Source organism: Pseudophryne corroboree, chromosome 2 (genome assembly GCF_028390025.1).
Source record: "Pseudophryne corroboree isolate aPseCor3 chromosome 2, aPseCor3.hap2, whole genome shotgun sequence".
NCBI lineage: Eukaryota > Metazoa > Chordata > Amphibia > Anura > Myobatrachidae > Pseudophryne > Pseudophryne corroboree.
In genome coordinates, this window is record NC_086445.1 from 604,675,118 (window position 1) to 604,691,522 (window position 16,405).

Sequence of the window (16,405 nt, forward strand, 5' to 3'; positions counted from 1 at the left end):
ACCATTGTACACCTAGGAATTAATTCATAAGTTTGATTGGCCAGTGAACATGGTTTTCTGTTAAACTATGGATACACAATAACTTGAAGAAAGAAGGCGTTCTCACACGTAATCCAAGGCAAACATCCAGTTCAGTAAGTTTAAAGGTCTCTTTTCCATTGTGAAAGATAACCTCACATTTGATTAGAACATGTAACAGATGCCTGTATTGCAGTTATACCTAAAAGAACTGTCAGACCATTGTAGATCAGGCAGTAGACAAGGACAGCTAGTTGTAAACCTGACTCCTACTTGTTAAATTGAGTTTACTTTTGGTTTATAGTTAGCCTTCTTTTCTTTGGTGACTATTGTAGTTAATGTACTTGATATAGTACTTAATAGCTGCCTTTTACCACAGTGTAAACTACTCTGGAAGTCTCTATAGTACTCATAAGATATAAAGCTTGATACGTTTTACAAGAATTTGCTGTTCTGCCCAACTCTAAATGTGTGCCTCACACCCGGCTCTGCTCCTGATGTAGGGCCAAGTTCACGCTGTCAGATTTGTCAGCCCTGCTCTGATAGGCCCTGTACACCAGGACATTGAGAAGCAATGCCTACTAAAAGTGAGTACAAAACCTGGTGTTTTGTACTAACTTGTAATAGATCATTAAAAGAGTTTTCTCAAAGCCTCCCTTTAGCACAGTTTAGAACTTCCATAGAATTATATTTTATCTTCTGCAAAGAGTTTGACTTGTCACTGGTAGGTCCATTCACTTATATTGTTGTTTAACCTCAAAGCACATTTACTTTTGACCTCCAGGGCCAATTATCTACTGTACTACTATATGTTTATGATTGAGGGCCTGATTCAGAGTTGTACGCAATCCCGATGGCTTTCCTACAGCTCCAATGGTGGATGGCCTGCGCATGCACAGAACCCGTTCTGCGCATGTGCAGAATGGGTCCTGCATCACTGCATGCAGTGCACCCTGAGCCGCAGACTGTTTGACAGGCTGCGGCCATTTGGAGGCGGGAAACCGGTGGTGCCGGGCAGCATTCCCAAAAATTGGGGCATGTCGTCCCCATTTTCTGGGAGCGCCAAGGACAGGGTCTGTGTCTTCCAACACATAATTCCTGGCTTGGTTCAGTGAAAACACATATCATTCTGTATAACCTGAGGGTTATTCAGATGTCCGATGTTTTCACAGATGATCCGATGCTGCATCCTTAGACTCAGCAGCAGATCAAAGAAGGTGGCAGGAGGCATCTATTGACACAAGGTGCCTCCTGCAGCAGTAACATATGTACACACAACACCTGCTGTATGCTCTGTGTCCATCCCTGAATTAGGCCCGTGCTGCATCTTGTTTCAGTACCCATATGATACTAATAAACTGCTTCATTATTAATTTAGGTCATGTTCCATCAAGATAAATGGTGTCTGTGCTACAGAATGGCAACATCTTATATTCATTGGCAGACAAATCTTGTAGTGTGCACTTAGCCTAATGTGGTTTGGCTACTCCACACGTGCAGGGCTTGACTCCTCATTGTCAAGTTTCCCTTGTGAATTGATAGGCTGTATGCATTTTTCAGGACATTGTGCCACCATATGACTGGTACTTTGGCAGAAGTGGCATTTCTTGGGCTGTGGAGGCAAATTACATTCCTTGGCATGGTGATCCAGCCCTCCACAATTATAGCACCTGTATGGACGAAGTGGATAAAATTAAAATTAGTAATTAAATCTGAAAGCAAAATTATTCATAAAACAATATGGTAAAAAGTCAAGCTTGATGGAAATCAATAAAAATAGGTTAATAAAAATATAATGTTTTAGTAACTCTCTGGACAAATATCTGCAGTAGTATTAAAGACTAATCTGACACTCAGAGGACAATATGCCTGATTCAGAGCTAGATGCTGATGTTTGCATAGGTCAGTGATTATTATATTACTTGCTGGCAATGAATCTGAGTCGCACTGTGCATATGTCCTGATGGTCTTGCAACAGCCGTCACAATGCAAAATTGCAAAGATTGATTGACAGGCAGTGAGCATCTGTGGGAGGTAACGGGAAGGGGGGGGAGGGGGGCAACTCAAAAGTAGGTGTGTCGCAAGGGTATCAGATTCGTGTCCCAGCCTGAGACGCAGTTGTACAGGTTCCAGTGGCTTACTTGCAATTAATATTCTGAGCAACCGTAGTCTGATGTCTTTGTATGAAAGTGATGGCTCAGAGACACCCTCAGTGGGAAATCCCAGCGGTTGCATCATTAGCATATTTTTGCAGATCTGTGCGTCTGAATATGCAATTGCTTCCCCCCAGTGTCGCGGAGGGGGACGGGAACTAAATACCCGGGCACAGGCCTAATACTTAAATAGAAGTATTAGGGATTGTAGGTACAGATCATTTTTGGATCATCTGTGCCTGCTCCAGATTAACTTGTGGCATGTTGAATACTTAATTATCTGGGGCCAATAGTGATAATGATCAGGACCCTAATTAGGCACACCTAGGACTAATTACTCACACATGCATCCAGTGCTGCAAGTATGGTGGTGCAAGCCAGTACTGCGTACTGTTAAGAATTTGGCAGCCGGTATACAGCACCACCAGCCCGACTACCTTGCAGCCTCGTTATTACTTTATTATACACAACCGAGCACTCTACTTGGCGGTGCGAAAGCTTCGACAATTACCCAAGGGCCAGGGCTGCTGGGAGTGTGATGCAACATCACATCATGTGTTGCTCCTGGTCCTGTGGCCTGCTGCCTTCACCGTCCGCCTCATAGAGAAAGGAAGCAGAGTTAAGAGTGGCTGGCTGCCAGCGAACAGGGGCAGGCTGAGGGACACGGAGTAAAGGAAGGGTGGTGGGAGGCTGAGAGACACAGAGTGAAGGAGGGGTGGGGGAGGCTGAGAGACACAGAGTGAAGGTGGGGTGGGGGAGGCTGAGAGACACAGAGTGAAGGTGGGGTGGAGAGAGGCTGAGACCACAGAGTGAAGGAATGGTGGGGGAAGGCTGAGAGACAGGCTGAAAGACAAAGAGTGAAGGGGGTAGGCAGGCTGAGAGACAGAGTGAAGGAGGAGTGGAGAGAGGCTGAGAAACACAGAGTGAAGGAGTTGTGGGGAGAGGCTGAGAGACAGGCTGAAAGACACACAGTGAAGGGGGTAGGCAGGCTGAGAGACACAGAGTGAAGGAGGAGTGGAGAGAGGCTGAGAAACACAGAGTGAAGGAGTTGTGGGGAGAGGCTGAGAGACAGGCTGATAGACACACAGTGAAGGGGGTAGGCAGGCTGAGAGACACAGAGTGAATGGGTGGGTGCAGGCTAAGAGAGAGAGTATTAATTGGGTGCAGGCTGAAAGACACAGAATTAAAGGGAGCAGGCTGAGAGACACATAATTAAAGTATGCAGACTGAGAGACACAGAGTGAAGGGGGGAGCAGGCCGAGAGGCACAGAATGAAGGGGGGAGGCTGACAGACACAGAGTGAAGGGAGGCAGGCTGATAGACACAGGGTGAAGGGGGGGGGGGGGGGGGGCAGGCCGAGAGACACAAAGTGAATGGAGGGCAGGCTGAGAGGCACAGATTAAAAGGGGGCAGGCTGAGAGTAGCAGGGGGAAGATGACAGTGTAGCTAAAAGTAGCAGAGGTGAAATGACGGTGTGGCTGGGTGATGCAGGGTAGAAGATGATGGTGTGGTTGAGAAATGCAGGGAGGAAGAAGATGGTGTGACTGGGAGGGCTAGAAGGTGACACAGGTGGCATGAGTCCGGTTGAACCTCTGCTGCATGATGATGACCATGGTAATATTCCTACACAAACAAACATCTTCTGGACCAAATAATTTCCTACATGAATAGTGAATAACTACTGAAGATGCTGTCTGACCAGGGAGGATACATTTCGTCAAAGATTCCCCATTGTGAGAAACCACCATATATGTATGGTGCATTTGGAATGGAAAGGAATGTTCTCAGTGTGACAAGAAATGGGGCATGTGGCCAAGCCCAACTGCACGCACACAGTACCACTAAGAAGTTTTTTCTACTTGCACCACTGCATGCATCCCATACTGTACTTGAGTTGTGTATCTTTAAAAACAATACTAGTACACTGTATAGAAACCAACATTGTCATGGTGTATGTACCTAGGGCAGCCCTAATCATGAGGCAGTGCAGAAATTATTTATGATCATTTTCTTTTATTGTACTTAGTCAGCCACAGTTTTCTTTACAAGGGTAGCATGCTAGATAGAAAGGTACAAACACCAGGATACTCAGGGGCAGATGTATTAAACTGGAGAAGGCATAAGGAAGAGATAAACCAGTGATCTGTGCAAGGTGATAAAGGCACCAGCCAATCGGCTCCTAACTGTTAATTTACATATTGGAGCTGACAGGCTGGTGTGTTTATCACCATGCACATATCACTGGTTTATCACTTCCTTATGCCTTCTCCAGGTTAATACATCTGCCCCACAGTCAGTAATGTAGAATATATGAACTTATGCCTAGCAGGTAGATGGACTAAAGCTTCTTAAAATGAAAAGTGGCGGTGTTGCCCATAGAAACTGATTCTAGCTTTATTTCCCTATTGCATCCTAGAAAATGATAGAATACAATTGGTTGCTATGGGCAACACCACCAAATTTCCGTTTTAGAAGCTTTAGTGAATATACTCATAGGACAGTATCACACCTAATACAACCTTAGTCATTTCTATTAAATGCACTACAGGTTTCAAATTAAACTTAATGAATTGCATAAAGTTCAGATTTACTCAACTGTAAAGAATAGTTGGAAAACCAGTAATTGACGATGATCTAATATCTTACATAGGCAATGCACTGATATTTAGCTTAAATATATACTTTCATTTGCAATTATCTGTAAAGTGGTTCCTGTCCTCACCTGTCTCCCTTTGGCTTCCTTTTCTGCTGCCCTTTTACTTTAGGTCTCCTCTCACTTCCTATGCAGGGGGCTCCCTCTGGCCCTGTCACTCTTGTGGATTCCAAGCCCTTTGAAGACTTTTTGAAAGTGAATTCCACAGACTCCCCCTCCTTCAAGCTGCGGAAGCCTTCCATGTGCAATTTGCTCTGTGGGTGGGAGAGGAAAAAGTATTGCTTGATTAGAAAGAAGGCATAAAAGTCAATGAAAATATATATTAAAAAATGCATTGGATTACTTTAGGAAACATTGAATTTAACATAATTGTACACAAGGAATGTTGGGTATTCAGAAAGCCATTGGAAGATTACGATTTTAATACAGACCAATATTTTGTCTATTTGTTTATTGATGAATTTATTTTTTAATATGCAGTGATAATTTACCACATATACATGCAGTATGCAATGACACCATTGTTGTAGGTTGATTTTTGTTTTCGGTTCTGTAAGCATGGGGAATCCCCTGTTAGTCCTTCATGCTAATAAATGTGTAAAGGCCATTTCCTTCTCTCCAGGTGGGGGTGCAGGGTTTCCCAGCTTATGTCAGAGAACGGATATTCTGACTATCCCAGTATAAGAACAAAGGGATCTTAGACATGCTATACATTCCCTGCATTCCTAACAGAGAAGGGGGAGGGGAAAGAGCTTTAGAAGGGGAGAAGAGGCTGCGAAATATCCAGGTAGCCATGTGCTCTGTGCATTGTTCAATTACTTTAGCTGATCTAATTTAAAACACTATATTGATGGGACACTAACTCACTGTAGCGCATTAAAAGTTTACAAGTGGCCTACACAGCAAGTCAGCAACTTTCCACATTATAAATCCTATGGTTTGCAAGCTTCAAGCAGTGGCCTTTAATTATTTTGATTTTATTTGTGTTAATACCCAGTCTTGCTTTATTACCGTTTGTCCTCTACAGAGTATGCAGACACTGTAAAAGTACATTTACTACTATTACTAATTTATTTATTATTTGTTGACAGTTTATTATATAGTGCAATAAATTCCGCTGCGCTTTAAATTATAATAATGTCCAGTTTAGACACACATGTAATGGACCAAAGTGGACGAAGAAGATACCGCTCTTCTGCCCACAGGGCTCTGTGAAATGATCACTGCCAGTATCATTGGGGTTTTGTTGGGTGGTCAGGAGAGAACAGACCTATCTGAGATCATCTTGTCACTGCATTTACAAACATGCTGGACAACAATCATATCGCTTTCAATAGGATCATTATTGGGCATTGTGTTTTTATGCCAAACATGCTGCGATACTGGGTAAATTGCCTAAAAACGGTGATTTTACTGCATCTATTGCACAGTTTATAATATAGCTGCTCAATGTCTTCCTTTATCTCCATTGCTCTACAAAACAGTTATCTAATCTCTATAAAGATTTGGCTTCATTCAACCATGTGGATCATTTCTAGGTAAAGCCCTGTACACACGGGGGAGATGTGTGCTGAGCGATCTAGCACAGACCGCTCAGCACACATCTCTCCCCCCGCTCAGCACAGTGCAGTGCCAGATCTCGAGCCGGCGATAGCAATGCGCAGGACCGCATCGCTGTCACCGGCACCCCTACACACAGAGAGATCCATGCTTAATTTTTAAGCAATCAAGTCAGATTGGTACGGGTGGTACACACGGAACGATGTTCAGCTACTTTCTAAGCAATCTGATTAGATTGCTTAGAAATTTGCTGAACATCGCTCCGTGTGTAGGGGTGCCGGCAGAGCCGGCCATAGGCATAGGCAAACTAGGCAATTGCCTAGGGCATTTGATATGCCTAGGGGCATCAGCAGTTTCTGCTGATTAAAATGATATGCAGCATGCCTATATTCTGTGTGTTGCATTTCATATGCAGATACAGCCACAGTCTCACACAGTATATAGGCATGCTACATATCATTTTAATCAGCAGAAGCTGCTTGTGCATCCTAGCCACATAGCAATGCAAATAAGCTGCATTTTCATAAAAAAGAGCTGCCCGACATTAGCATTGAAGCAAGATTTATGAGGACACATCTGTATCCAAGCAGAGGCAGAGGTCACAGTGTTAGTGGCAGCGATAGTGCTGTGTGCATGTGAGTGGGTTGGTTGTGCAGTAGTGTTCGGAATATGTGTAAGGAGCATTATGTGTGTCATGTAAAAATGCATTAATAATGTGCAACATATGTGTAAGGGGCACTATGTGTGTCATTATATGTATAAGGGCATTAATAATGTGCGGCATATGTGTAACGGTACTACTGTATGTGTGTCATTATGTGCAGCAAATGTGTAGGGGGCACTATGTGTGTCATTACATGTATAAGGGCATTAATAATATGCGGCATATGTGTAAGGGATATTATGTGTAAAAGGGCATTTATAAAGGATGTCATAATGTGTAAGGCGCATTATGTTTATAAGGACATTAATAATGTGTCTCATGTGTAAGTGGCATTATGTGTATAAGGTGCTCTAAAATGTGGCGTTGCGTATAGAAAGGGCACTACTGTGTCGTCTAATGTGAATAAAGAGCAATAGGGTGTGGTATAATGTGAATAAGGAGCAATTCAGTGTGATGTACTACTGTGGGATGTAATATGAATTATGGACACTATCGCATGATCAAATGTGAATAAAGTTGCAGTACTGTGTGGTGTAATTGGAACTGGGGTTACTATTGTGTGGCCATGCCCCTTGCCAGCAAAAACACACCCCTTTTTGGGCTGAGCACCAAATGTGCGAATTGTTCCTATTTAAAATATAAGGGGTACAAACACCAAAATGAGGACTGCTATGGGTGAGGGATGATGGGAAAGAGGTGCAAGGTCAGAGGCGGAACCAGCGGTGGTGCTAGGGGGCACCAGCCAAAATCTTGCCTAGGGCATCATATTGGTTAGGGCCGGCTCTGGGTGCTGGCGACAGTGATGTGCGGTCCTGGGCGTCGCTATCGCCGGTGCTATATTGGCCTCAGTACGGCCCTTTAGAATTTAAGCACGGATCTCTCTGTGTGTACCCCCCTTACCTTTCAGCCTATATCTTGCAGAGATATGAGCTATCTTAAGATTACCTCTCACATATTGATCTAACCCTGTATTGATTAACTTTGGTCAAATACCATATTTGAAAGCAGAAAAAAAACCACACACAATAAATGTGTACTTTAATAGTAGTAAACCAGCATTTTAACAATGCTAAGGGGGCATTTACCATAGATCGCATATTGCATGTGATCTGGGCGGTATCTTACTGCTGATAGAATCACATTGCAATATGCGATCCTATCAGCGGGATGTATCATCTTGCTCATGCAGGGACAAGGGCTCTGAAAGGAGCCCATCCCTGCGATGTGCTGAGCGAGGTGTCCGGGCTTCTGCGCATGTGCGGTAGCCTCACTGCCGTGCACAGGGGCCATTTCTGGCAGAGGATTCCTGGGAAACCCTGCTGGAACGAAATACTGCATGTGTAGCCAATAGACTACTATGGGCTACCATAATCAGGAGATTGCGGTAGCTGCAGAGGTCAATATCGGGAATGCCTCAAATTCCCAATATTCACTGGCGTGTCTATAATGGGTGCAGTGTGTGTGGTGCAGTGAGTGTCTGAGTCTAGAGGGTGGCCCCACTGCACACACTGCACTCTTTTTTTAATACTTATCCCTACGAAGTCCTGCGCCGACGTCAGCAGCGCTGTGGAATCACCATGAAAATTGTGCAGCTGCCATTTTCACGGTGTTCTGCACATGCACAGTAGAGAAATCACTGGGAAAATGGCCACCATGCCATTTTCCTGGTGATCTGCACATGCGCAGTAGAGTCTGAGCACTCTAGAGCTCAGACTCTCCAGCGCTCTCCAGAGGAGAGGGTTCGAATGGAGGGGGCAGCACATGGGCCTCCTCCTCTCTTAAAGCTCCTCTGCTGATACTGATACATCGGACAGCATTGCATTCCCCCTAGAAACCTATGGGGGATGTGTCTGCGGATGGCAATGAAGGGATTGCGACAGGTATCAGAGATACCTTCTGCACTCCCTCCTTCATAAATTCGGGGGATACATAGTATTTGTGACTAGCCCCTGAAGACACTTCGGGGACATAGCCACAAATACTGGTTCATAAATAGGCCTCTTAATACTGTATCTACAGCTGCAGCTCTGGCTTCTCAGCAAGTAGCCTACTGACATGTTTCTGTAATCTCCAAGCTAAGGAAAAAGCAAGCAGTGATCTGCTTGTTGGGATGTCTTCCAATGTTTGTCTAATAATATGAGAGGGATGTAGGAAACAGTTAATATATGTGGTATATACAGTGATAATATGGTGCTGTATGATTAATCACATTTTCAGGTGAATGTTATCACTTTTTATTGTGGCAATAATAAAGGGCTTTTCACCAAAATATATCAAAGTGAAATCAAATTCGAAAAGGGTATTTTCTGGGGCAAAGTTGAAAAATGGCTTCAGCATAAGAGCACAAGAAACATCTATAGCAAAGGTGATTAAATGTAACAAACATAAGTATTTTTTTTTTTACTATTTCAAAGCTATTGTATTTTACAGCACCAACTGGGGCAATTATGAACAAACCGTGCGAAATTGACTGATTTATGGGTCAAACGTACATTTTTTACAGTTATTTTTTTTAAATATTTTCAATTAATGTTTTTGATGGACCTCTATATATAAAAAATAATAAATGAAATATATCAAATCATCATGTTAAAAGTGGGTTGTGGTAAGCGGTTGGTATTCAGTATGCCGGCTGTTGGGATCCTGGCGCTCAGTATACCAGCGGTAGATGCTAGAATCAAGTGGCCTAAAGGACCTATGATGTCAGGGAGAGGAGCCATGTCACCAGGGGGAGGAGCTAGGCCAGCGGGATAGTTCTTCTACTATCTACGCCACCAACTACTACCTTTAGTAACAGGGTGGCAAGTGAAGCGGAGCAACCACCGAGCCCGAAGAGTGGCGAGCGTACATTTCGGGTACCCTGTTCGGGCATGACTCCTCTCCCTGGTGACATCAGAGGTCCCTTACCCAACTTGGATTTAGAACTAACCGTATACCGGTGTTGGAATCCCGATACCCGACATACTGACAACTATTCTCCCTCTTGGGGGTTCCACGACCCCCCCCCCCCATAAGGGAGAATAAATAGCCGCCGTGCCCGCAGCGAGCCCGCAAGGGGCTCATTTGCGCTCGCTCCCGCTGACAGCATGCCGGTAGTCGGGATCCCGGCGCCAGTATGCTGTGCGCAGGGATCCCCACCGCCAGCATAACATACTACACCCGTGGCAAGCAACCTGTAGCATGCCAGCTACTGTTAAACTAAACATCCCAGCATGCCCTGCCAGTTTTAGCTTTCCCTAACACAAACCTGTGGCGAGGCATGCTGGAATATGTAATAGGTAGTGAAGTACTGTAAATAGTAAGGACAGTGATAAGTGTAGCGAAAATAAGAGTAGATGGGATGGGTATATATAGTAGGCAGTAGCGGATCTTGCCACGGGCAAGCAGGACTTTTGCCCGGGGCGCCGCCTCCCGGAGGGCGCAGGGCGCCATCTGGAGGGCGCCGCACCAGGGCAAGATCCGCTGCTGCTGTGCCTCCCGATGCCCGCTGCCCGCCGCTGGCTTCTGTGAAGGGAAACTAGATGCGTACGCGTCTAGTTTCCCTTCGTGGAGAGGTCCTTTACTGTGCGGTGCGCGATGACGTCATCGCGCACCGCACAACAAAGGTCCTCTCCACAAAGGGAACTAGACGCTACGCGTCTTGATTCCCTTCGTGGAGAGGACCTTTGCTGTGCGGTGTGCGATGACGTCATCGCGCACCGCACATTTCAGCGCTACAGCAGTCTGTACAGGGGGCGTAAATGACCACACCCCCTGTACGAAGCCACGCCCCCTATTGGCGCCCGGGGCGCACAGAGCCCCAGGACCGGCCCTGATAGTAGGTATCAGATGTTTAGAAAAGCAGTGAAAATCCATTCAACCTTCTGGTAATAAAAAGATTATGCTCCCTTCACTGTGCAGGGACAGGAGCAGCAACACAGAGATTTAGGGGAGGGATGAGAAAAGATGCCTCTCTCCCCCCACATGCATTTTCATGAAATTAGAGTTTACTTGCAATCAAAAGATGGCAAAGATTAAAGCAATCAAATTAATTTCTGTGCTTTATACATAAACCTATCAGTTTCTGAAAATGTTTGGTAATATTTTACAGTTTAACATTTTTGGGGGGCAGATATGTGTTAACCATTTAATACATATTGTGAAAAATAAATTTGCATGAAAACCATGAAGAAAATGAAACTTTTGCAAAATGTTCACGAAAATGTATACATCTCTGGGCAAATTAATGGTGACTAGAAAGAACTGGGGATTTAGCCATGGTCATAAAAGTTTCAAATACATTTTTGCACAGTTTTATCATTATACTAGAAATGAATCACAGCAAAGAAAAGGGAATAACACAATATAGAGGGTAATTCAGACCTGATTGCTCATTAGCAGTTTTTTGCAGTCCTGCGTTCACATAGTCGCTGCCCACCAGGGAGTGTATTTTAGCTGTGCAAGTGTGCGATCGCATGTGCAGCCGGGCGGTACAAAAAAACTGTGTGCAGTTTCTGAGTTGCCCAGGACTTACTCAGCAGCTGCGATCACTTCAGCCTGTACGGGGCCAGAAATTGGAATTGACGTCAGACACCCGCCCTGCAAACGCTTGGACACGCCTGTGTTTTTCCAACCACTCCCTGAAAACGGCCAGTTGCCACCCACAAACGCCTTCTTCCTGTCAATCTCCTTGAGATCAGCTGTGTGAATGGATTCTTCATAAAAACCCATCGCACAGCAGCGATCTGCTTTGTACCCATGCGACGCGCCTGCGCATTGCGGTGCATACGCATGCGCAGTTCTGCGCTGTAAAAAACGCTAGCGAGCGAACAGGTCTGAATTACCCCCATAATGCAGTAGATGCTGAGAAGTGGTTGCAAGGAATGAGAGCGGAAGAAGTATAGATTTACCTACAGCTTAGAATAATGCAGCTAAAAAAGCTTTTCTGAAATGTAAATGTTTAGAGTTGCTCCTCTGTGTGTGTTTTCTGTATTTTATATAGCACTGAGTGGTCTGTGTATCCATCATAAATAAATGTTTGTTTTCACTACTTATTGAAGTGGACAACAATTTACTTCTCTGCACTATTTTAAGAACTTTAACTTCCAGGGATAGAGCTGGTGACAAACGTCTGTCCCAACAACAAAATAAAAGTTATTGGGCAGTGTGAGCTTTCACCGCATGTTTAAAGCGTATAGATTGCAAGCTTGTGGAGCAGAGCCCTGTAACCCTTATATCTGTCTACTATTACCCAATCTTGTTTTATCACTGTGTTCCCAATAGTAAAGTGCAATGGAATATGCTGGCCATTTATAAATAAATGCTTGTAGCCTGTGTTCTGTGCATAAGCAGAACCAGTTTATCTGTTTACACTATGCAAAAAAGTCTAAATCAGCATCTTCCCAATTATGTCATGCTTAAGACAAAGAGAAAATCCATGATAAATGTATGTGATAGACAAACGTATTTTATACTACTACTACTACTACTACTACTACTACTACTACTACTACTACTACTACTACTACTACTAATAATAATATTTAAAAACAAATGTCATCAACACCCAAACTCCTGGACTTAGAAACCCACACAATCATGGAGAGAATATACAAACTCTATTGAAGTGGACAGCAATTTACTTCTGCACTGTTGGCTGGTGACAAATGTCTGTCCCAACAACAACAAAAAATTTATTGGGCAGTGTGAGCTTTCACCCGGACCTAGAAACCCACACAATCACGGAGAGAATATACAAACTCTACACAGTTAGGGCCATGGTGGGAATCGTACCCATGACCTCAGTGCTGTGAGGCAGTAATGCTAACCATTACGCCATCTGTGCTGCCCTGTTTTACAGAATAGTGAAATACTGCAGTACATGTGCACATAAACTATAGCTAACATTACTATGTGTGATCTTATTTGCATGACTTCTCCCATTGTGGCTGCTGTGGAAACGTAGGATGTTACAGCAGATACTTTGTAAAGATGTGTTTATATTTGCAATGTGAAACATTGAGTACTGTACCCACTGTATCCTACTTAAGGGTCTGCTGAACACAATGTCATTTGGATGTTATCTCTCTGTTGCTGCAGGATGTCTTATCTCAGTCCATATCCTGTGTACACAGGAGATATTGGGATAGGAAATATGTTGCTCTTTACTGGGAGGTTAGGTGGCTCTGGCAAGGACAAAACTATCAGAGCGTTTGATGTTGGCAATGTTAGTGGCTGCAATGAGGAAATTAGACATTCGGGACAATAAAGGGAGATATTACCAGTATCCCACCCACACACTTCCAAAATCTCTTGGGAATGCATAGGTCAAGCAGAGGTTAGGAAGACTCCTCTACGTGAGGTTCATCCCTAAAGATTAATTCCACTCCCTTCAGGTGGTCTCATCACAGGAGAGATATGTAAATACACCCAACTGATAACAGCAGATAACAGCTGCAGTTGTTTGATAATACATTTTATACAGATAAACATCAGGGGTGTCACACTAAAATCACAATACATCATGGTTCTTATTAAAGTAGATTTGTCATTGTTTTGTATGCATACGTGTAATTCAAAGATATCTCACTAGTCACCCTGTAAGATAAATGTTTGTTATTGCACATTTATTTTTAAGATACAGACACAATAGACCCAACAGCTTTATTTTATATCTACGAATCTTCATTTACTATAAAGCTGCAGCATTTTCACCAGACCCAATGTCACATTCTGCATTGTATTTAAATAGATAGAACTGGTATATTCATTAGTCCATGCAAACAAATTTTTTTTTTTTCAGGACAGAAAGGACTTTCTATTAGTAACGCATTAGCATAAACATTTTTCTTTTAATTAGCATTATCTAGAGACTGAGCTAAAATATAAAAAGGCATACTTTCCATAATGCTTCCCATATATAGTTCCACATAAACACAGCAATCCTGGGTGCTCACCCTGTAATGTGATAGCAAGGCTTTCTGGCACCTAGTGATACCATTTTTATGTGTACTTTGTGAAAGAGATAGCTTGACCAAAATGTAAGGTGTATACTGTATTCCTACATTTTAGCTCCAGTGAGAACACCACAACAGTTCCATAAACTGACAAAATCTCAGTGATTATGGGGGACATGTACTAAGCAGTGATAAAAGTGGAGAAGTAAGCCAGTGGAGAAGTTGCCCATGGCAACCAATCAGCTGCTCTGTATATTTTTGCAGTATGCAAATTCTAAATGTTACGTCAGTGCTGATTGGTTGCCATGGGCAACTTCTCCACTGGCTCACTTCTCCACTTTTATCACTGCTTAGTACATCTCCCCCTAAGGCTTTAGATTTAAAGAAGCAGATTTTACCTTTTGAATTATTGCTGCATTTACAGCTACAGCCTTAGGTCCTGATTCAGAGAAGTACGCTACTGCAGCTGCAAGTGTGATTTTCAATGCAACGCAACTGCAGAAATCTGCAAGTGACGCTGCCTCCGAGAAACGCCCAACAGAGCTACCGCAACTCATTCGTAATTGCGTACATTTACGCAGCCTATATGCAAGAATAAAGACCATTGGGCTGAAGGATAGACCTATGGCTACGCAGATTGTAATGGTGTCATGTTTTTGTACGTTAGGGCTCACAGCTGACATCAAATAAATACCCCCAAAACAATCATGACACGCCTGCGTTTTAGCAACCACTCCCCGCCAACACCATGTTAACACCCCCAAATGGAGTGTCAATCACTTTGTCAAGGAGTCCTCATTGTGTGCAGCTTCGCAGCGGCACCTTGATGAATGCGCATTGTGAACGCAGCCCATGCACAGTATGACAATAATCGCTCGGTTCCGTGGAACATCGGCTTGGAATACTCCTCTGATTCAGGCCCTTTATTGCTGGTAGGGTATGGCTGTGATTAGCATGACAGATATTGAATACTAGCATTGTTTGAAATGTTGGGATTACGGTCAGTCTGTGGCACAGTCACACAAGTGTACTGTGTCATATACAGTGTATGACGCAACCTTGGTGTGATAGTGAGGTAGTTAGGAAAGGAAGAAGCATTTTTATTTTTATAGGTTAAAACCTTATCTTATGGTTTATATTAGTTTTGATTTCTTTAATTACTATAAAAAGTATTCTTTATTTTTTATTTATTTTTCAATACTTTGGCCTATACCCACTAGATCTAGTGTTATTCAGATATAAATGGCCTATATGTAAGCTTGTGTTAGTTGTAAGTACTGGATCTAATCATTTTATTGATAGAGAAGATCCGATCTGCACCACTGCTACACTAGTAGGCCCTCTGCTGCACAGGGAATTCCTGGTGATGTCATCATAAGTTTACGCGGCATACTCACACTACTTTAGTTATATGTTCATTTAAATAGCGTACTTATGTTCCACAGTGCTTTACTGAGAATATTTTAGTCATTCACATAATTTCACGGACCATGCCCCAGTGGCTCTTACAATGAATATATTCCCTACTACATGTATACACATACATACACACAGGTTGTTTTTTTTTATCATAAGCCAATTAATTTACCAGTATGGTTTTGGATTATTGGAGGAAACCCACGCAAACATGTAGAGAGCATACAAACTCCACACAGAGCGGGACTCCAAGACCTTAATGCTGTTAGGCAGTTAGCTTATCATTGTGCCACCGTGCTGCCTCTACTTTCACATGGACCTTCCATTTTGGTTCCGATCCCTTCAGAGGATCCTTGAACTATCTGTCATCTACAGACTAATTGTGACAATAGGGAGGCACATAGGTTGTTCTGCATTAGCCGCTATAGTATATACACATCAGGTTAGAATGAGGTATATTTATTAATCAGATTCTAGCTATTTTTTTTTTTTCTGGAAGCAGCTAGATAAATGTTAAGTGGAATCTGATTGGTTGCTATGGGCAAGATCTCCACTTCTAAAAAAACTCACACCTTAGTAAATATACCCCATAGGGTTTTATTTTTTAAGACTGCTATCTATAAAAAAAAAAAAAAAAAGTTAACTGAGCAGCTGATTGATACTCAGCTCCCTGGCAACACTGGCTGGCAGTGATAAATGCAGTCTTACTGCTTGCCAGGCCAGTTACTGCAGGTGTCCACGATTGCATGCATTAGCCACCTTATCAGTTTCCACATGTACACTGGAATGGAAAGCCCAAGTCAGGCTTCTGGTTTCAGATTAAATTAAAACAAATACATGTTTTTATTTTAAATATTAAAATAGATTAAAAAAAAGAAATGATAAAGAAGAAGAAATGCACTAGTTTAATAATAAAGCATCTGTTTCTGTGATCATTCCTGGCTACCGGAATCCTAAAATGGCATTGAATACAGTATTAGAGGACAGCAACATACTTGAACTGCAG

At 43.1% G+C, this 16,405-nt stretch overlaps 1 protein-coding gene across 1 annotated transcript in view; it reads right to left on the reverse strand.

Moving 5' to 3' along the window:
- Positions 1–1,450: 1,450 nt before the first annotated feature.
- The window catches only part of LIN28A (lin-28 homolog A), a 130,950-nt gene continuing 115,995 nt past the window's right edge, over positions 1,451–16,405 (reverse strand). Inside the window, exons 3-4 of the mRNA XM_063951745.1 lie at positions 4,894–5,078; positions 1,451–1,688 (exon numbers count right to left, since the gene is read on the reverse strand). Coding sequence (XP_063807815.1) covers positions 1,502–1,688; positions 4,894–5,078 — 372 coding nt within the window. The 3' untranslated portion in view covers positions 1,451–1,501. The remainder of the gene's footprint in view (positions 1,689–4,893; positions 5,079–16,405) is intronic.